The following is a 22,182-nucleotide window of genomic DNA, read 5'->3' on the forward strand; positions in this document are numbered from 1 at the left end:
TGCTTGTTATGCTTGCAGCCTTATACAAAGGTGTCTTTTATATCACTAGAAGGGCAGGAAAACTCATGCAGAGATGAAAATGTTTTTACTGTAGTAGAACTAGCAAGTAATGGTTACAATTCGAATTCTGATGAAAACCTCACTTTTCAAGACTGGATTAAAAAACATTTTTTATCAACATGAAAAGTGACACGAGTCTAGACCCGGGAACCTTAACGAAAACTTGTGTAAGCAGGAGGATTAGAATTAACCTCTATAAAACTTAGGCATTGTAGCTGAAAGGCTTGCTATCTAGTGACTTAAGTTCCTTTTGCTGACAGCCCTTTGACACAAGAACAAATACTGAACATTCTTTTTTAAAAAATTAATAGAACTCTTTAAGTCTCATGCTTTAAGAAAATTCTTTATTTTACAAAATTAAGAACCAATTATATATACAGGTGTATTTAACAGCAGTTTGTAATGCTTTACATAATGGGGAGTTTAAGCTTGTTAAAATCTCACACTGTCAAGATTTTCCCTCCCTCAACAGGATTTTTGTTTTCAGGATTATGACACTTGCCGAACTATTAAATGAACTTTTAGTCTATAACCATTGAACAATCGGGGGTTCCTCCTCAAAGTAGTATAAAATGGTAATCTAAAAGTTTTAGTAGCCCATTATTACTAGATATTTGTGACTTTACCCAATTACTGAGCATCCTATTCACAGAAGGGTTAAAGTATTTTACTCAGCACGGAACTACTATGTTTGGTCCCAATTATTATCGCAGTCTCAAGCATGCTGACAGTTTTTTCTATTCTAAAGTTGTTAAGATGAAAGTTGCCAATACGATATCATGGCCCAGCAAGCTAAAGGAAGGAGGAACTAGTCATAATACCATCCAGAACCACCATTATGGTGGCTTCTGGCATAGATTTAAATTATGTTCATGCACTGTCTCCACCACCAGGGCTGAATGGATCGCTTTCACGGACTGACTTACACAAAAGATAAAAACTAGCAGAGGGCTTAGAAACACGTCACCCTCACAGAGAGCAAAAGAAGTTTTAAAATAAGCTGTCAAAACTAAATCTGCAAGTGCATGAAAGAACTTCAGCTCTGCTGAAAATTCTGAAATAACGACTCCTTGCAAATTCAGTAAAGTTTAAAATAAAAAGGAGTTATATACATTGTATGTAGCTTGTATCTGATTTTTACACAGAAGACAAAATGCTCCAGCCATTATGAAATCACTTAATTAAAATCTACCAAGATTCAAAGTAAAGATGCTTTTCCCTCTTCAAAAAAACACTAGTTCTTTCACCATTTCTTGGAAAGATGTGAAACAGTTTTAAGAAGGAAGTTTACCTCTGTGGACCCATGTCATATCATAAAGCACCAATCTGTCACTGTGGCATATTGTTGATAATAGCCAAAATACTCATTTTCTCTTGGGCTGTTTCTACATCTTCAGTCTGTTTCTGAGCCACTCCTGTGCCAAGGCCATATAATCTCCCACAATACTTTGCATCATCAATCGTATCCTCAAAGAACAGCTAGGAGAGAAAAGCATACAAGTGGTTGAACATTTCACCTAAGGCATTCCGGGGCATATATTTAGATTTAAACCAATCATTTCAACAGTAGCTGACACTTGCATAACCCAAAGGAATTGAAAATAGTACTGAGTCTCAAAAAGTGTTGAAGAGGTTACCAAGAATAGCCTCAGAGCACAAGGCAAACATTTGGGAGGAAGCGAAATGAGCATACCTCTTTCATTCTGAAGAATGCCATCCCTGTAAGTAAGGAATCTGACCCCGCTTGGTGCTGCCGGCCAATTCGCTGCAGATCCAGCTGGTCAGCCACTTCCTGAAGACCTCCCTGCAACAAAGAAAGAAGTCTGAAACGCCAGAGTCTACCCAACCTGCCAGTGTTCCATCTCACCAATTCTGACTGCTGGTTGAGGGCAACAGAAATAAGTAGTAGAGACCAGCATTTTAAAAGAATTTTGAAACTGCCAAGGCTAAGCTTCAAACTTAAGTACATAATTAATCTCCAGCAATAATTCAGTGATTACAAACTACTGAATAAGCAATATCACTGAAAGTATGGAATTACTACACAGTTTGAATAAACTATCGAGTTACCATTAAAAAAAATGCAACTAATACAAAACAGGTTTCAAAAACTTTGACCATTCTGATTACATCATAGCTGCACAGAACCTGAATATATTAAGTTGCATACCCAAGTAGGTTCTTTACTGATCACTTCAGAACTCTCATGTGACCTAGCAAGCTGATAAGAATTTCTTTAAAGAGCATTATTTCCTCATAATATAGTACAAATATTATTTATACCACCTACTTTTTAAATATAAGTTGACTCATATTTCCCCTGGACTTTTTTTTTCATATGCCCCAGTGGGGCTGTAAAAATCCAGATCACCACTAGAAGGCAGCAAAGAGATACACAATTAAATCTTTGCTTTCTAGTGGTCACCTGGATTTTTGCAAGCAACCCCTTTTTGACATAGTAACCATAATTCTAAACCAAATGTAATGGATTCTTCGGCAGTCTTGATTTCTGGGTACTTGAACCCTGTGCCAGTGAGGAAAAAAAACTGCTTGGGATTTAAATTTTTCCCACCTGAATTCAATATTCTTGGTCACAGATTGCCTGTGCAATTATATACTCCAATAGCACAAACAGCCAGAGCTGAAGAAGGAAAAGACTTCTTTCTGCTCAGGAGCTGCTAAAAATGGGAAAACTGGGAATAAACAGCATATATTCTTGCCAAGCAATCATATGGTACCATGATGCAAAAATTGGCTCCCACTTTCCGAAATGGCATTTGATTTTCAGAGAATGTTTAACTACAGTAAAATTAAAATCAACTACTGAATTAAAACCCTTGTATACCTATATAAATATATAACCTGTTATTTATACTGCCTATTAAATTATCATAAATCTAAACATTCCTTGTTTTAGTTCAGCTTTAAAGCAACTTCTTTTATGTTTCATGTTTTGCAATTACAATGATAAAACAATGTACCTTCAGGTTTTTGCAGCTCTTCATTAAATATTTAACATCATATATAGATGGAAAGAAAAGATTCAGGATATGAAAGAACTCGTGTTCTTCTTCTGGAAGCCTAGAATCTGTCAGCAGTTTCACCATATAACCAAAGTCATAGCCACTGATGAAGTAATAGTGCAATGGCACATGTTAGTTAACAACAATATGACCAGATACAGCAGAATTCACTATTAAGATCTATTTTAATTCAATCTTTTCCAGTTCAGCTTATAACTATTGGCAGTGGAAAAAAAAGTGGAGATAGCTCCTGAACAAGTAGAACTAAATGAAATATACAAATAAATGGCTGTGAACAAAAAGTACTTCTTCAATGCACCTCAATAATTACAGGGATTTAGTAAGAACAAATCAGGAGGAGGCTGTAATAAAACAGAAGGGGAAAAAAGCTGGAACTCAAGTGGTCATATAATCTGAGTCATGTGTTTAATTCCAGCAACAAGTAAACAGCTGAAAGCTGATGCCTGTGAAAAGTAAAATATGTTGAACCAGTAAAGTATTAATTGCCTTCATCATTATCTGATATAACAGTCACTAGATTTGGGGATAGGTGAGGTTAAGTCTAGAATTTAACCACTATGGGCAGGTTTAAAATGTTGAAAAAATGTAATGAGTACTGTCACAAAATCACCATTCACAATGAGACGATCTGAAGCTAAAAATTTCCAAAAACCTGGATGCAAAGCATTGGTGATCTATAAGCCATAAAATATTTAGAATTCAAATTTCTCTGCCACTGAGGATCATTCTCAAACTCTTTTCTACAACAACTGTACACTAAGGCCACTCACCCAGTCATTCACTTCTACAAGCAATTCCAACACACAATCTATATCTCCCTGTTTCATGTTCGATCAAATAAAAAGGCAAATAAAGCTTACTGACATATAGAAAAATTAGACTAACCTATGAAATGAGAGCCATTTGACATTGTCACTGAGCACCACACCAGAGGTCATAAGTAGTTCTGCAAAATGTAAGGTATCAATCCCTTCCTCCTCATGTTTTTGAAATTGTAATCCTGAGCTTGCAAGGAGGTCTATTGAATCCTGAGAATACATATCTTCCCTAATGAGAAAGACAAATAAATGTTAAAACTGCTTTTGATTTTTCCTAAACACTCACTGGATATCATTTCTCTATTACTTCCAATTCATTTTTTACCATGACATGGTTTAATAAGTTTGTGGAACAATTTTATCATCTGTCCCACACACAAAAAAACTCAATAGTTTGTATTATCTTTTCATTTCATTAAAGTGTGGGAACACATCCTATTTCCCTTATCTGATAATGGCCTGATGTATTTGAAATCAACAGGCTATTTTCAAAATTATTCTATTACAAAGTAATACATTTTTTAAAGACATTAACACCTTTTGCTGGGCAGATTTTCAAATAATATTCTTTTACAAGGGAATGGGAAATTGGCAAAAATCTCTTGTTTCTCTTTGGCCACAACTCTTTGCAGCAAACTAGAGAAAATATTCTGCCAGCTCTTCAGACTTACGTAAGATTGAACTTGAAATTAAACTGCCAGGTGTTGATTCCTGCAGGATATTCTCCTTTTTCATTTGTGAAGGTCAGGCCAAGCTGGATAATTTTAAGAAGGTCAACATTACATCGGAGCAGTTGATATTGATAATCTATAGAACTGCGAAATTCACCAATTGGTCGAACAACAACTCCAGGAAACTCTGTGTCCTATAAAGGAAGGTAAGAAAAAATGAAACCCAAAGCAACAATAAAATCCAGGTTATATATACACACACGCACACACACTTATTTATTTATTTAACTTGCATGGAAACAATCCGAAGAGCAGAGTTTCCATTCACAGCTATAATGTATTCTTCTCTGTTACATACTAACACAGGGTTTCTCAACCAGGGTTCCACGGGAGGTCACTAGTCCCCTGGGAGATCACGATTTATTTAAAAAATTATTTCAAATTCGGACAACAAAACCACACAGCATATCTCTCCATACCTTTCTATCCTTGCAACCTGTACTTGCTTCCATCATGCCCACATACTGCTTCAGACACTGTCTTTTATTCTCTAAACTTTTCACTTCTCTTTTTCAGGATCTCACTAGCTCCATCCAACTTTAACTTCCTTGGTTTTTCCCTTCCTCTAAATTAATTCACTATTTTTTATGTTCTTATATTTATTTTGCGATACAATCCTTGTTCACACTGTAGAACCAAACCATTGCAGTATTTCTCTTACTTTTGTACTGAATCCATATTCAGCTATCACTGTATTTTTTCTGATTGTGTGTCAGTATGCTGCATGCAACTTCTAATTGATGGGATGGAAGCAAAATTATATTGGCTTGCAAGGTAGTCTCCAATGGCACTAGCTTGAACATAATGGCTTGAGTATGCTTAGGGTAAAACTGGGCTTTGGTGTTATATGTGGTATGCTGGTCAATATGTGCCAAAATTGATCAGTAATGTCCTCACCATTAGCAGAGAAAGCTGCCTGCGGTACAGGAATAATTTTGGCTAGGCTACTATTTTAATAGAAGTATTGTATGAAAGCCTTGATTGCCCAAAGCTATGAAGGGTGACTGAAAACAGCATCTACAGGCCCATCTGGTGCTGATCATGACAGATGGAAGATTGTAACAGCATATAAGAATGGTAGGGCACAAATTGATGGATTAAATAAAAGAAAAACATGTTACATGTTTGTAAAACTAAGAGAAAGAGGAAGGACATTGAAGAAACCAGATAAAAAGTCAACTGCACTGTAGTCAAAGAGCAAGGAATTTTTAAGATTAGACAGGGTGGAGAAAATGCAGACTAATTTTTCTGGAAATAAAAAATAGTTTGGGGATAGGTGAAAAAGATTAAATAGGATTAGAAATAAGAGAGATTAGGGATCAAATTCAAATGAGGGAATGCTAAAAGTAGTATTTTCAAGGTCTGTAGGGGAATAATAGTAATATGTTGAAGAGTAAAATTAGAACAAATGTTATAAATGTTAGTATCCCATTAAAAGAAGAAAGAAAAGCAAGCTACAAATGCTGTGAGAATGTTAAAAAACAGTAAGGCTGCAGATGTAGATGGTGTAATTAGAAAAAAAGCTAAAATATGTGGTCCTCTTACAGTCCAGCTATACAACTTATTTAATGTGTGGGTAGATTGTATCTGATTGGGGAATTCCCTAAAATATAAAGGGATTTGTTAAGTAATCTTGGGATTGTGTCTGGCAGAATTCAGATTTGAGATTATATAAACCCTTTCAATGAGCACAATCTGGGAGGTGCAATGTGCTTTCAGGCTGAGCAAGGAGTCTGCAGACCAGATTTTTTCTCTTTAGTGAGTAAACTGTAAATATACTGTGTAAACGTAAGTAAGAATTTATACTGAACATTCATTAATTTAGAAGAAACTATATGAGAAATTACAGGGACGCGGTGGCGCTGCGGGTTAAACTGCTGCGCTGCTGAGCTTGCCGATCGGAAGGTCGGCGGTTCGAATCCGCGCAACGGGGTGAGCTCCTGTTGCTAGTCCCAGCTCCTGCTCACCTAGCAGTTCGAAAACATGCAAATGTGAGTAGATCGATAGGTACCGCTTCGGCAGGAAGGTAACGGCGTTCCGTGTCGTCATGCCGGCCACATGCCGGCCACCCACGGACGGGTCTACGCTGGCTCTAATGGCTTAGAAACGGAGATGAGCACCGCCCCCTAGAGTCGGACACGACTGGACTTTACGCCAAGGGAAACCTTTACCTTTACCTTATATGAGAAATTAAGTAGGTTTGAATTATGGAAAGTTTTACATGAATATGGAGTTGAAGGTTGGTGAATGCAAGAAGAGTGATATTTGATGGAAGTAAAGCATGTATAAAAGTAAATTAAATATTTAGCAAACTGATTCAGCATTGAGCAGAAAGACAGACAAGGATACGCAATGTTTCTGTGATTATTTAATGTATTTACAGGATACATATATGCTTGTGGTGAGGCTAGAGGAACACTGGTTGGGAGCATCTATATTTTTGTATGACAATAATGCTATACTGTTGGCTACAACCCCAAATGATTTGCAGGAAGTGTTAGGAGTATAGAAAGGTATGGGAAATTTAAAGCAAATGGTGATACATAAACCATATTTAAATTAAACAGCAGTATTTTTTAATCTCATGCATTTAAATCTTTACCATATTATTACTGCTTCTTACACTTTTTCTGCACTTCGTATCACAGTGCTTATCCCAAAAGGAATGTGATGGATATGTATGTATCCCTTCGTTGATTTACCACAGACACTTCTTCAGTAACCCATTTTCACTGTATTCAATTTACTGAAGTCATGAAATTGCTTTAAAGACAAGCATTATCTGCACCCTAACAAACTCTGGAACACCTTCTTGCCTTGAATCTGAAGCTGCATACTCCTACTGCACATACCATAAGTGATACCAGTGAAGATCTGCCCTATCACACTATTCTAAAGGATGATTTGTGCTTTATGGGGTTGCATACAATCTAATAGAGTTTAACTCATTTGCAAAATACATAGAGTTTTAAATTATTTAAAGGTCACCTTTATAACTGTAGCACAATATAAGTTACCCTCATTCTTCATGGGGGTTCCACTCCAGGCTAGCAACCATAGATAATGAAACCACAGTTAACAAGACATTAAGAAAAGTACTTGACACATGTGCAAAAGGCCATCTGCCATCTTGGGCAAGTGCAAAGTTCCAAAAAGCAAACCAAAAACTGCCAATACATGAATACCTTTACTGTGGATACTGAGATCTGGTTTTTCTTTAGCAACCACTTATGCATGAAATTAGAGGTAATGAAACCATGGGCATCAAAGACCACCTGATTCTTCTTTTGGTAGTTTAGAAGACAACAAGGGCTATTTTTCACAGCTAGAGACCAGAGCATGGAGTTTTATCACACAATTCAGTCTCTTGAGAATCTCAGGATTCTAAGCCAGTTCCAAGTCTTGAAGATGAATTTCAAAATGTACGGACCCTAATCCTGCTAAGTCACTGAAATCAAAACCAGGAATAGCTCATTCATATGTTGAAATATTTCTGGTGAATTTGGAACAGGGTGTTTTAGGGTTGAGATGTTTTGTCCTTATAATGATTTTGTATATATCTAGTGTGTTTCAGAAAGGATTCTGTGCTAATAACATGGAATAAAAACAAACAGAAGAATAATTAATCCAGAGTGAATTCATGAATGGATGGATGCCTCAGAACCCATTCTGATAACTAAATAGATTTTTCTGAGAATGGCAGATCTATGTAAGCCAGCATTCTCTAAAAACATCCAGCCAAATGGGCCAAGATTTTACAAGTAAGTTTATACAATGCTGAAGTCTAGAATATTACTACAGAAATGTCAAATATATCAATGTTTATATAAATATCTACTTTTAAATTAAGTAGGGACTCCATAGAAATAATATTAGGAACTAATGCTAAATTTGCAGATTTGAACTCCATAAGCCACTTAAATGAAATACTTAATAGAACTAAAAATGCTGAAAGAGGTTTCTTTAAAATATCAAGTGGATTCCAGACTGAACACACTGATTTAAACTAGAATAACTGACTTGTCTAAACAAAAATGTAAGTCAGAGTAAATGCTGTACATAAAGTATAGGTTTACCATTGCAATGTAGCTGTAGCTGAGAACAATTTCCCGAATTTTCCTCATCTCTTCTTCTAGGTTGTTTGCCCATACTTCACAGATCACTTGGCTATTTTCAGCAAGTGCTGCTGGCATCTTGAAGGATTTGTACACAATCACAATGGAAAATGAGTGTTCCAAGATCTCAAAGTATCTAACAATTGTAGATAAAGAACAAAGCCAATATAATATTCATTACTGACAAGAATATCACACTTAGCCGCACTTAGGATGAACAAATAAATCCTAAACAACTCAATTATTAGAGTGCTCTAAGCATGTACATGTAAAAGAGTAATGAACAATGATGAAAGCAACACATAATAAACACCTCTATATATACCAAAAAGACAAAACAGAGATATGAGGAAAATATTTGAGGGGAAGTATTTCACAGTTGAGGGTTCCACAACTATAACTGCTTTACTATAACCTTCCTTTCATTTTGAGAGGTAAGTATAAGGTCTTAGAATCTAGGTAGGTATAAGAAGAGTACATTGGAAAACTGTCCCCAAGACATTTAAATTCCTCAAGGTAACAACTATCACTTTGAATTAGGTGTGAAAACAGACTTGCAACCAGCGCAGATGGCAAAATAACAGCAGTTTCTACCAGTATCAAAGTGAGGAGCAAAACAGTAAGCAATCATATGTTATGCAGCAAAAAGGTTAGGCAACCAGAGCAGTAAATCTCTTGTTAACAAACTTAGCTTTTCAGGTAAACAAACCTCAATAACAGTAATTGGGTTGATACGAGGGGATCCAGGAAACGGCCCAAAAAGTTTGGTGCCCAATTTTTTTGGAGGATGTGTGAATGGTAGAAACCTGGTAGAGAGCCACACTTCATTTCCCAAAGTAATGGGAGGGCCCTCCTGACAATGTTGGACAGCAATATGTTTGAGTCTGAGACACCCTTCAAAAGGCAGCATCAGAAAAAACATTTTTCATCACCAAGGGTCCCTGTTTAAAAACATCATTGTTCCTTTCAGCAGCTAGCAGCTGTCCAGAATAAATGGAGCAAGGCAAAAGTTATTGTCCAAAATTCCTCAGCTGCCTGGAAAAGAATCACTCCCAAAACAAAATCAGAAGCACCCATTTGAACAACAAAAGGGGCAAGTGGGGTCTGGATGGCAAAAAGGAGCTGGGAGGCAAATGCCTGTTCTAATAATAGAAAGGCCAGTCTGAATCACACTTGAAAAGGGCTACCTTCTCAGTAAGATGGGTTAACATACGTCTGCAAGCTGCAAAATCAGGTACTAAGTGCTGATAAAAGTTAAAAATTACCCAAAGCTTTACCAGCACAAGTGGACTTTCTTTGACAGGTTCCATCTGGAGGCCCTGAGAATGCAATACCCTAAAACAGACAGATCTAAAACACATTTCTCAAGCTTAACATACACATTGTGTTGGCAAAGCTGTTCAGATACAGTCTGGACACATTGTGTGGAAAACTGAATCTTTGGAAAAAAAATGTTATCCAAATAGACAACGAAATTAGAGTCCAAACTGTTATGAAAAATCTCATCTATAAAATCTAATAAAGATCGAAGAAGCATTCTCCAAACGATAAGCCATCACTGTGGACTCAAAATGTTCCATAGCGCATGTCAAAAGCAATTTATTTATGTTTCTCCTTTGGGTGAGTCAGGTGATAAGCTCCCCTGAGATCCAACTTGGTAAAAATCAGGGTATGCAGACATACCAGAAATTCAGAAATAAGAAGATATCCCTAACAGAGTTCAAAAATCTGAAATTGTGGACCACCGTCATTGCCATTTTTCTTCTTGCCAAAGAATGCTAGTGAAGCATAGAAAAAAAATATTTAATAGCCCTTTCTGTAATTTATCAATAAATTCATTTAGGGAGGCCAATTCTTCTGAGGACATGGGGTAATTGTTCTGAGTATAAATCAATGCTTTGAAGAGGTTAATTTTTGGCCATAATTTGTTTGCAGTGGCCTGACTCCTCAGACTTACAAGTTGAAATATTCTCCAAAGAGGTGTTTAGCTGCTAGCTGCCCACTCCAGTAGTGTAGTCACAACCACAACACAATAAATAGACACACACAGATCTTTTTGTTTGCTTAAAACTGTAAAATCATTTTTGTACAAGCTTTTAATTGGTTTTAATTGGGTTTGTCTATGTGTATGTCTGATTTTAATTTGAGAGAGCTTGATAATTGGCAGTGTAGTAAGTTACGTGAACAGCATAGGAGAGAATTCTATAGCTGTGATGCACAACACAACCAATGAAGTTGGGAGAAAATGGTCGGAGATAAGTGAGATTTATTAAGGATATATTTTAGGATGTTATTTAATTTATTTATACAGATGGCTTGTTAAGAGTTCAACAATTAGATGAAATTTACTGATTACAAAAAAATTTTCAAGGTGGCAAAAACTAAAATTACAAGTGTTAATTAAGTAAAGGTAATGATTTGGAGGCACACATTCTCTTCATTGATATGGTTGGATTTTAAGAGTAACCAGGATGAATTCTTGGCAGAGCACAGTTCAATGCATGCCTGAGTTGAGAGCCAATGTGGTGTAATGACTGAACTACTGGACAAAGAATAGGGAGGCCCAGCTTCTAGTCCACCCACAGCAGCTAACTGGGTGACTTTAATATACACCTTGATTACTTCTGTTTTTTACCTTTTACTATAATGTGGTCTATACGCGGTTACCTTTGAAACGTGTCTAGAAGTTGCAACTGGAAAGATGCAATAGCTAGGCTGCTAATTAATGCACGGTATACAGACCACATGATGTCTGCACTGAAACGTCTGCAGTAGATGATAAGTATTTAACTGGTAGAAACTAAGATGTTGGCATTAACCTTTAAAATTCTAAATGGCTTCAGGCCTGAATATCTGAAAGAACACTCATTTTGAAGATGTCCCCACTGTGAGAATGTCATGTACAGTATCTGATAGGAAAGGGCCTTCTCCTATGTTGCTCCCAGGCATTAGAGTACACCTTCTCTAGAGGTGCATTCGACCCAGCCTCTCAGCATTTAGAAAATTAGTAAAGATACATCTCTTTCACCAGTTGTTACCTGACCTTAATTTTTAATTTTGTCAACCACCACACTTGCTCTTCAGGCAGAAAAATGGGATGTAAACTGAGTAAATGAATAAATACATAAATATTACCTTTTTCTCAAATTTTGAAGCAAACTTAGTGTTTATCCTGTTACACACACATACATGTAACACACACACACTTGTGTTTTCAGCAGACACCCTTAAGGAACCCCTTCCCCTCTCTTAGACGTCTGGAAATACATGTATCTATAAAGTGTATTATTTTAATGCAAGAAGAAAAAGGAATGCACCACCCAACTGAACGAAATAGGGACAACGGCTTGTTTTTTCCCTCCCATGCGATTAATCTGTTTCTGAGCGATGGCCTCAAATCCCAACACAACCTCAGACTTTTTAGGTCCTTTTCTGAATCTACCTTCCCTTGGCAATCGGCCACAACCTCAATAGCAAAGCTTGCTTCTTCTATCCCAACATCACTGGGCCCAGGAAACTCCGCCTCTCCAAAGATCACCCCAGTTCCTGCCCTTAATGTCCACTTTCAGCCTTTCTCTGTTCTTACACAAACCCGCGCGCGCATCTTTTTGCAGGAATCATCTACGGAGGGAGAGAATGGGAAATTTAACCAGAGACTACACTGTAGGATTATCGTTACTACGACAATCCCCATCACCTCAGCAAGTGTTATGTCCGCTGCAACATGGCCCTGTAAGGCACTGTTTATTTCTCCTCAAACAAGAAGCATTTCTTTTTCCTCTTTTAAAAACACAACCTTCCATTTTAATGCTTTCCTTCCATTCAGAGGACATGGGTTTTGAATTTCTGCCCTGGCTTGCTGAAGGTGAGGGCTTAGTAGGCAGGAGGCAGCCAAATCACCGCGGTGACCAGTTCCCGGGGCTGTCTGGACTTGCTCCCCCCAACCTCCCCCCCTCCCCAACTTTGGGAAGTCGACTACGAGAGCGAGCAAACCAAAACGCCTTCCCTAAGACCCAGGACATCCGGTCTGCAAACAAAACATCTGCTCCGCCCCAGGCTCTCAGGCCCTCCCGCCCTGCCTTGAACCTCCTCTCCCGGCCTGCGCTCGAAAAGGAAGCCCCGCGCGCGCCGCCTCACCGGGAGCGCAGGAGAATCGAGCGCCGGACCGTTATTACCCCCTTCCCGCCGCCTTCGTGGTCTCAGCTGGAAGCCGCTCTAGCCTGGCCCTTTTACATCACTCAGTGGTTTGAGGGATTTTTTTCCCCTTTTCCCCCTTCCCTGCACGCATGCGCCCTGCAGAGAGCCCACTGACCCTCCTCGGGCAGAAAACTTCCGGCCCCCCGGAAGATCCCGGAAAGACAAAAGGGCTACGGTGTTGCTCATGCGCACAGCCAGCGTGGCCACCCAGTGACGGTTCTACTGCGCGCGCTGCTCTGTCATGTGTTTATTCAACCAGTGAAACGCGCCGATTATAGCCACGTTTGGATGTTGCGTGAGTCTCATATAGGGCTACGCAACGCTAGATTTGCACTTAGTAGTCCTCGGGGTATGCGTAGCATGTACCTGGTAGTCTTAAGGTCAGGGCCGCAACTAGGGTCTTTGTCACTCGTGGCGAACATGGATTCCACGCCCATTTTGGCGCCCCCCCCTAGTGCGGCGCCCGGGGCACATGCCCCGCCTGCCCCACCCTAGTTGCGGCCCTGCTTGAGGTAGTACGCCGCAGCAGTGAAGGCCATCTTCTTCGCACCCAGGAAAGCTATGAAGTGAGCTGTTTCCTCTTCTGGTAAACTAGGCAGCAGTTAAAGCTGTTTTCACCCAAGGTTGGGAATATACAAGCTCCACTGAATTCCGTGGGGGCTTATCCCTGGGAGAAAGGATTGGGCTGTGTGTCCGTATTAAATACACGTGCAACTGGATTCTGTGTCTAGCTGTCATTCCATATGTTTCGTTAATTGTAAACCCTAGTAAGTTTATTTTGAAGTCTATTTTAAAATAGAAGTAAAACTCACTTGGAAGTAAATCCTACCTAGGCTGTTCTGAAGTAACTGCATAGAATTATGTCAACCCTGAGAGCCAGTTGGGATAATTGTTAAGGCATCTGGCTAGAATGCAGGAGACAGTGAGTTCTGGTCTCACCTTAGGCACACAGGCTGCTGGGTGACCCTGGGCCAGTCACTCCCTCTCAGCCCTAGGAAGTAGGCAAGGGAAAATCACTTCCAAAAAACCTTACCATGAAAACTGCAGGGATTTGTCCAGGCAGTTGCCAGGAGTCAAAAACCGACTTGACAGCACACACAAAAATTGTCATCCTTACCATGAAGCAAGAACTTTTGAATCCCAGTGGAATTTGTTTCAGGTTCATAGAATAAAATTCTACTTAGAGTCCCCAAACTTTTTGGGTGGCGATTAGCAATTTTGAGGACATACTGTGGTCATGGCATCCAGATGGTGTGGCTTGCTGCTCATAAAGTAGCTGTAATGGGGGATGTTCTGTTACAAAGCACTGTTTTGCAGAGAGCAACCTGCCATCCTCTCTATCTCCCCCACACACAGATGTCACTCTGCAGTACTCCAATTTACCTTTTAATGCAGCTGCGCGGGCAATCTTGGGTCTCCCAAGATCAACACATGTCACTCCTTTGCTCCACGAGCTGCATTGGTTGCCAGTATGCTTCCGGGTCCAATTCAAGGTGTTGGTTATCACCTTTAAAGCCCTGCATGGCACGGGTCCAGGCTACCTAAGGGACCGTCTCCCCCCCGTCACATCAGCCCGTCCCACCTGGTCATGTAGAGAGGGCATGCGACGGACCCCGTCTGCAAGAGAATTCTATCTGGCGGGGTCCAGGAGGCGGGCCTTCTCTGCAATAGCACCTGCCCTTTGGAATATCCTTCCCCTGGAAGTGAGATTGGCTCCCTCCCTCCTGGACTTTAGGAAACAGCTAAAGACCTGGTTTTGTAATTATGCCTGGGGCGGGAGGGAGAGTAGCCATTTCTGGGGATGGTTGGTTTCTTAGAAGGACCCAGTTCTGCCTGCAAATCATGAAGAACTTTTAACCATCAAGGTTTTTATTATATTTATTGTATCTGTATTATAGGGTTTTATATTTTTATATTTTTATCTTTTATTGTAAACCGCCCAGAGTCCCTTTTCGGAGATGGGCGGTGATAAATTTGATTAATAAATAAATAAATTATGTGGGTACACTTTCAAATAACTGATGTAGATAAGGACTATGCAGTGCTTTGGATTCAAAGGCAAAAATGTTTTGGAGTATGTAAACAAACCTTCCCAGGGAGGAAATGAAATTTATTGAAAATAATTGAGAAATTCCCTGAGCAAGTGTACCCTTCCCAAGAAAACAAATGTAAGCAGCACAACTTAACAACTGAACAACAACAAAACTGCTTTTATAAGCAATCAGCATAGTTCTCAACCTGTTATAAAGACTTATAATCAACTGTATGACAGAGCATTTTAAAGTAACCCTTTCAACTTGATTCCTGATCTGCAAGTAGAATATATTATCATTGGACTATACTGTGAGGTTGTCAAAAATAATTCAAGATGACTCTACCTTACAATATTTGATGAAAACTATACTTCTTTCTAGCTATGTTTCCCTCTCAAACTGCAAAATAAGTATTTATGAGTAATTGCTTAAAAAAGCAAATACATTTAAAATTTTGTTTTAAATAATTTAACATTTTAAAATAATTTAAAATAATTATTGACAAAAGTTTATTATGAATAAACACTTTCGTTTGTTATCTTTTGTTTGGAGGTGGACACACTGGTTGCCCATATTGGTATTTACATTTTTTTTTTGTATGACCTACATTTACTTTTATGAGAGATGTAAAAATCATTTTTGAACTCCGTTTAATTTTTCTTTCACATACACACACACGGACAGACTTATTGTGCAAGCAGCAGTGGTTTCTGCTTTGTTCCTGCATCTTTGAAATTCTTTTTATAAGCATTATTGCTACTCTACCCAACTCTCAGTTTCAGATTTTGGCTCAAGTTTACATATTTCTATTTATTTATTTATTTGTATGGCTGTATATCTTAGAGCACAACTCTGGGCAGCTCACTACACAAACACAATTAAAAACATGCAAACAAAAAGCAAAACCCAGGGCCTCAGCCATCCTCCTGGGATGCCCCCAACAAACCACCTGCAGGCTCCCATCTCACTCTACCCCAGCCTGGGGGAGGAGCCAGCCTTTTATTGCCTGTCAGAAGACTAAAATGGTGGAGGCCGGCCAGATTGCTGGGGGAGAAGGGCACTCCAGAGAGTAGAGGCTGCCACAGAAAAGGTATGCTTCCTAGGTCCCACTAGTTGGCAATATCCAAGGGAAGGGACCTGGACCATGCCACTAGCTGACCTGGTGCGACAGGCAAATACTCTCAAGAAGAGATGATCCTGCAAAAAACTTGACCCCATGCCATCTGGGGCTTGAAAGGTGATAAAGAACACCTTGAATTGCACCTGGAAAGAGACTGGGAGCCAGTACAGCTTGCACAGCAGTGGTGCGACTGTTGGGACAAACAAAGGGGCATCCAACACTGACATTACATTTTGGACCAGCTGTAACTTTCAGATGGTCTTCAAGCGCAGTTGTAACTTTGAACGGTCGCTAAATGAATGATCGTAAGTTGAGGACTACTTGTATGTTTAGAGGACAGGGAGCAGCTGTGCAGCTATAGTAAATAAACTAGTTTTGAAATCGTCCTTTGGCCTCTTAGGTCTGATCTGACACAAGAACTCTAAAGAATTCCAGTTTCAGAAAGAAAACCTGTTTTTTTTTCCCCATGCCCTTTAGGGCATGGAATCTAGTTTACTATTCAGAACAGGAAATTTAAGCATCTTTCACACATGGCTGCATAGCCTCTTCTTGAACACATGCAGTGAAAGGGAGGCCACCAGTTCTCTCAGATGGTTCCATGCTCAAAGTCTTCTCGTTCTTTTGATTTTTTGAAGGGTGCTATCAATCCCCCTTAGTGTCATGTCCCCCGTTGCGATGCATACATACATCACAACGGGGAACATGCCTTCCCGGGGAAGGGGAGGAAGGAGGAAGGAATCAGTGATCATCTCATAACACTGAAAGACAAATACAAATAAAGGACAAAGGAACCATACCTTTGTCCTGACCTGAAAATCCTATCTCCCCAACATCTCTGCATTACCACGGGGGACACACCTGCTCCGGACACAGGAAGAGGACAGAGGCAATCAGCGCTAATCCCCCGATCGCCCATCGAGACTCCGGAATCGCACCCTGATCGCCCATCGAGACTCCGGATCAGGACATTGGGACAATGGGGGGTGGGGAAGGATCAGGTCCGCACCACGGGTATTTACCAGCTACCTCGCACGCCATGTGCTCATTCCCGTCTTTCTCAGTGTATGCATTCTATTCTCAATAAACCGGAAATCCTTAGCCCTGGCTAGTGAGTCTGTGCTTTATTGGAATAAGGGCAACCATCACACTTAGCCAACTGTATCAAGTCTAAATAGGCCCAGCTCTTTCAGCCTCTCAGATGGTTCCACATTAAAAGTGTTCTCATTCTTTTGTTCTTTTGAAGGGTGCTATCAGTCCTTCTTAGCCAATTTTTCTCAAGTCTAAACATGCCCAGCAACTCGACTCTACCATTTCTAGTTCCCTAACTCTCATGCAATCCAATTCTTGTTGTTCTCTAACCTCTTCCAGGTTGTCTGAAGCATTCTTAAAATGTGGTGCAAAAACTGAACATAGTACCCAAGGTGAAGTCTGACCAGCACAGAATAAAGGGTAATAATTACTTTCTATAATTTGAAAACTATACTTTTGTTGATGTAATCTAAAATGCTATGTGCCTTTTTTCTACCCACATCACACTGCTGACTTGTTTTCAGCTTGCAATTCCAAGAACTTAAAAAAAAAAAAAATACTAAGAAAATTATTCCACATCCTACAGTATACCTCTGCATTTGATTTTTGTTTCCTGTTTCCTCAGGAAAAAATGTTGCATTTTTCCATTAAATTTAATTATTTTGAGAAGGGTCATACAAATTGATGTAATCTCTATTGTTATTATGGGTGCGTATGAAAATAGGAATCATAGATTAGTGATAGTTGCCTGTTACATTCTGACAAATAATGGAGGGTCCAGACCAGTCTTTCTCAATCTTTTGACCCTGGAGGAACCCTTGAAATATTTTTCAGGCTTCGCGGAACCCCTGCACATTCAGGCACAAATATAGGCCAGAAGTTACAAAACTATTATATTCGTTTATTTTATTTTATTTATTTAAATTTGTATCACCGCCCATCTCCACCAACAGGGGACTCTGGGCAGTTTGTGTTAGAGTGCTGGAAAGCATTTGGCCCAAGAGATCATAAAAAACACACACCAGGCATTTCTATAAAAATAAATGTATTTACAGAAAGCATAAAAAGATAAACAGTTTCATATCCAGATATCCTGGATAGGCACAAAAGCTTTATAAGCTCATACATGCACATGTGCTCTGAGTAGAAATAAGCTGGGAGAACGAGCTGCTGCTGCTGCTGAGCTAAACAGAAAAACTAAAAACTTTCTGGTGGCAAGCTTCCCCTTAGGCAACGAGCAGCTTTAGCTTATTTGGTCATTCTTTTGATACCCCAAACTGAGGATACTTAAGTTTGACCTGTTCACCCTCCAAAGTGATTTGTTACCATAGTAAATTGTTTGTTTATTTGTTTAGTCGCTTCCGACTCTTCGTGACATCATGGACCAGCCCATGCCAGAGCTTCCTGTCGGTCGTCAACACCCTTAGCAACCCCAGGGACGAGTCCATCACCTCTAGAATATCATCCATCCACCTCGCCCTTGGTTGGCCCCTCTTCCTTTTGACTTCTACTTTCCCTAGCATCAGCATCTTCTCCAGGGTGTCCTGTCTTCTCATTATGTGGCCAAAGTATTTCAGTTTTGCCTTTAATATCATTCCCTCAAGTGAGCAGTCTGGCTTTATTTCCTGGAGGATGGACTGGTTTGATCGTCTTGCAGTCCAAGGCACTCTCAGAATTTTCCTCCAACACCACAGTTCCAAAGCATCTATCTTCCTTCTCTCAGCCTTCCTTATGGTTCAGTTCTCGCAGCCATATGTTACTATGGGGAACACCATTGCTTTAACTATGCGGACCTTTGTTGTCAGTGTGATGTCTCTGCTCTTAGCTATTTTATCAAGATTTATCATTGCTCTTCTCCCAATGATTAAGCATCTTCTGATTTCCTGACTGCACTCAGCATCAGCAGTAATCTTCGCACCTAGAATACAAAGTCTTTCACTGCTTCAACATTTTCTCCCTCTATTTGCCAGTTATCAATCAAGCTGGTTGCCATAATCTTGGTTTTTTTGAGGTTTAGCTGCAAGCCAGCTTTTGCACTTTCTACTTTCACCTTCATCATAAGGCTCCTCAGTTCCTCTTCGCTTTCAGCCATCAAAGTGGTATCATCTGCATATCTGAGATTGTTAACGTTTCTTCCAGCAATTTTAACTCCAGCCTTGGATTCCTCAAGCCCAGCATGTCGCATGATGTGTTCTGCGTACAAGTTGAATAGGTAGGGTACTCCTTTCCCAATCTTAAACCAGTCCGTTGTTCCGTGGTCTGTTCTTACTGTGGCTACTTGGTCGTTATACAGATTCTTCAGGAGGCATACAAGATGACTTGGTATCCTCATACCACTAAGAACTTGCCACAATTTGTTATGGTCCACACAGTCAGAGGCTTTAGAATAGTCAATCAAACAGAAATAGATGTTTTTCTGAAACTCCCTGGCCTTTTCCATTATCCAGTGGATATTGGCAATTTGGTCCCGAGTTCCTCTGCCTTTTCTAAACCCAGCTTGTACATCTGGCAATTCTCGCTCCATGAATTGCTGAAGTCTACCTTGCAGGATCTTGAGCATTACCTTACTGGCATGTGAAATGAGTGCCACTGTTCGATAGTTTGAACATTCTTTAGTGTTTCCTTTTTTTGGTATGGGGATATAAGTTGTTTTTTTCCAGTCTGATGGCCATTCCTGTGTTTTCCAGATTTGCTGGTATATAGCATTCATTACCTCGAGAGCATCATCTTGCAAGATCTTGAACAGTTCAGCTGGGTTGCCGTCATCTCCTGCTGTCTTGTTATTAGCAATGCTTCTTAAGGCCCATTCAACCTCTCTCTTCAGGATGTCTGGCTCTAGCTCACTGACCACACCGTCAAAGCTATCCCCAATATTGTTATCCTTCCTATACAGGTCTTCTGTATATTCTTGCCACCTTTTCTTGATCTCTTCTTCTTCTGTTAGGTCCTTGCCATCTTGTTTGTTTTTGATCATACCCCATTTTGCCTGGAATTTACCTCCGATGTTTCTAATTTTCTGGAAGAGGTCTCTTGTCCTTCTTATTCTATTGTCTTCTTCCATTTCCACGCATTGCTTGTTTAAAAATAATTCCTTATCTCTTCTGGCTAACCTCTGGAATTTTGCATTTAATTGGGCATATCTCCCCCTATCACTGTTGCCTTTTGCTTTCCTTCTTTCTTGGGCTACTTCTAGTGTCTCAGCAGACAGCCATTTTGCCTTCTTGGTTTTCTCTTTCTTTGGGATGTATTTTGTTGCCGCCTCCTGAACAATGTTGCGAACTTCTGTCCATAGTTCTTCCGGGACCCTGTCTACTAAGTCCAGTCCCTTAAATCTATTCTTCACCTCCTGTCATGAGTACTGATGGCGAGCAGGAGGGGGCTCTATCCAGGGGGGAAAACGCATGCGTAGTACTGAGGAATTAAGCAGCCATTCAAGGAGACACAGATCAGACCCACCTTAACTCTTGGGGTTTATCTGTCTGGGTTTTTCCCATGCTTCTTCAGTTTGTTAGGATTCTGTTTAATGTAGCAGTAATAAACACTAGAGACCTACTCCTCGTCTCAGCGTGATTTCTGACTGTTAGGACACCTCCACTGCATATTCCTTAGAAATATTAGTGAGCTCAAATCTAGCTGATCTGGGGGTCTTCCCTAATCTCTTTAGTCTGATCCTAAATTGTGCAAGAAGAAGTTCGTGATCTGAACTACAGTCAGCTCCAGGTCTTGTTTTTACCGACTGTATAGATGTCTGCCATCTTTGGCTGCAAAGGATGTAGTCAATCTGACTTCAGTGTTGTCCATCTGGGGAAGTCCATGTATAAAGCCATCTCTTAGGTTGTTGGAAGAGAGTGTTTGTTATGCAGAGTGAGTTGTCTTGGCAAAATTCTATCAGCCTGTGTCCTGCTTCGTTTTGTTCTCCCAGGCCATGCTTACCTGTAATTCCAGGTGTCATTTGACTGCCCACTTTAGCATTCCAGTCTCCCGTGATGAAAATAACATCTCTTTTAGGCGTGTTGTCCAGTAGATGTTGCAGTTCCTCATAGAACTGCTCTACTTCAGCTTCTTCAGCATCTGTGGTTGGGCAGTATATTTGGATCACTGTGATGTTAGATGGCTTGCCCTGAATTCAAATTGAGATCATTCTATCATTTTTTGGATTGTATCCAAGCACTGCTTTAGCCACTTTACTATTAATTATGAAGGCTACTCCATTTCTTCTGTGGTCCTCTTGTCCACAGTAGTAGATCTGGTGGTCATTTGATATGAAGTGGCCCATTCCAGTCCATTTCAGTTCACTGACACCCAAAATGTCTATCTTTAATCTTGACATTTCACCAATAACCACATCCAATTTGCCCTGGCTCATAGATCTTACATTCCAGGTTCCAATGGTGTGTTGATCCTTAGAACATCGGATTTGCCGTCCACCACTAGCAGCACCGTCGGCCGCTAGCCATCCTTTCGGCTTTGAGCTAGCTGCGTCATCACGTCTGGGGCTAGTTGAACTCATCCTCTGTTCCTCCCCAGTAGCATTTTGATGATCTTCCGACCTGGGGGTCTCATCTTCCAATGGTATACCGACATATCTCTGGTTGTACTGATCCATTTAGTTTTCACGGCAAGAATACTGAGGTGGGTTGCCATTACCTTCCCCAGGGATCGCATTTAGTCTGACCTCTCTGTCATGATCTTCCCGTCTTGGGTGGCCCTTCACGGTTTAGCTCATGGCATCATTGAGGTGCTCAAGCTCCAGCACCACAAGGTAACAATCCTTTGCTGAAGGCCATAGTAACTTAGTGGCTTGCTATTTGCAAAACAACCAAATACCAACAGTTTGCAATAAAAATAATAATAAAAACATAAAAACCTAAATTACAGTCTAAAAACATAAATAACTATAAAATCTAAGATGAGATAAAACCAAAATTAATAAAGGGTGCTATATGTGGGCCTGTATATATTCATTAACAGTGTTCTTAAACTAAAAATAATGAAACCTCTTTAATGTGAAGTTGCGCAAATTTGAAATACTTTT

At 39.9% G+C, this 22,182-nt stretch overlaps 1 protein-coding gene across 2 annotated transcripts; it reads right to left on the minus strand.

Annotated features, from left to right (window-relative positions):
• Positions 1–382: 382 nt before the first annotated feature.
• Positions 383–13,115, minus strand: CNOT8 (CCR4-NOT transcription complex subunit 8). 2 transcript variants are annotated; one of them, XM_063292146.1, is made up of 7 exons: positions 12,906–13,115; positions 8,730–8,904; positions 4,594–4,787; positions 3,990–4,151; positions 3,042–3,186; positions 1,754–1,864; positions 383–1,539 (listed from the first exon to the last, which is right to left on the minus strand). In XM_063292146.1, exons 2-7 carry the CDS (start codon positions 8,844–8,846, stop codon positions 1,390–1,392), a joined length of 879 nt encoding a protein of 292 aa, XP_063148216.1. In that variant the 5' UTR covers positions 8,847–8,904; positions 12,906–13,115; the 3' UTR covers positions 383–1,389. The 2 variants fall into 2 exon arrangements, with proteins under 2 accessions (XP_063148216.1, XP_063148217.1); XM_063292147.1 differs by lacking the exon at positions 12,906–13,115 and adding an exon at positions 12,466–12,705.
• Positions 13,116–22,182: the final 9,067 nt, after the last annotated feature.

This window comes from Candoia aspera, chromosome 2, assembly GCF_035149785.1.
Source record: "Candoia aspera isolate rCanAsp1 chromosome 2, rCanAsp1.hap2, whole genome shotgun sequence".
Classification (NCBI taxonomy): domain Eukaryota; kingdom Metazoa; phylum Chordata; class Lepidosauria; order Squamata; family Boidae; genus Candoia; species Candoia aspera.

Coding starts and splice junctions, on each gene's coding strand:
- CNOT8 (XM_063292146.1), bottom strand. CDS start 8,846: ATGCCAGCAGCACTTGCTGAAAATAGCCAAGTGATCTGTGAAGTATGG. Junction 4,788..8,729: donor GCTACAGCTACATTGCAATG/GTAAACCTATAC, acceptor CTTCCTTTATAG/GACACAGAGTTTCCTGGAGT. Junction 4,152..4,593: donor AATTTCAAGTTCAATCTTAC/GTAAGTCTGAAG, acceptor CTTTCTCATTAG/GGAAGATATGTATTCTCAGG.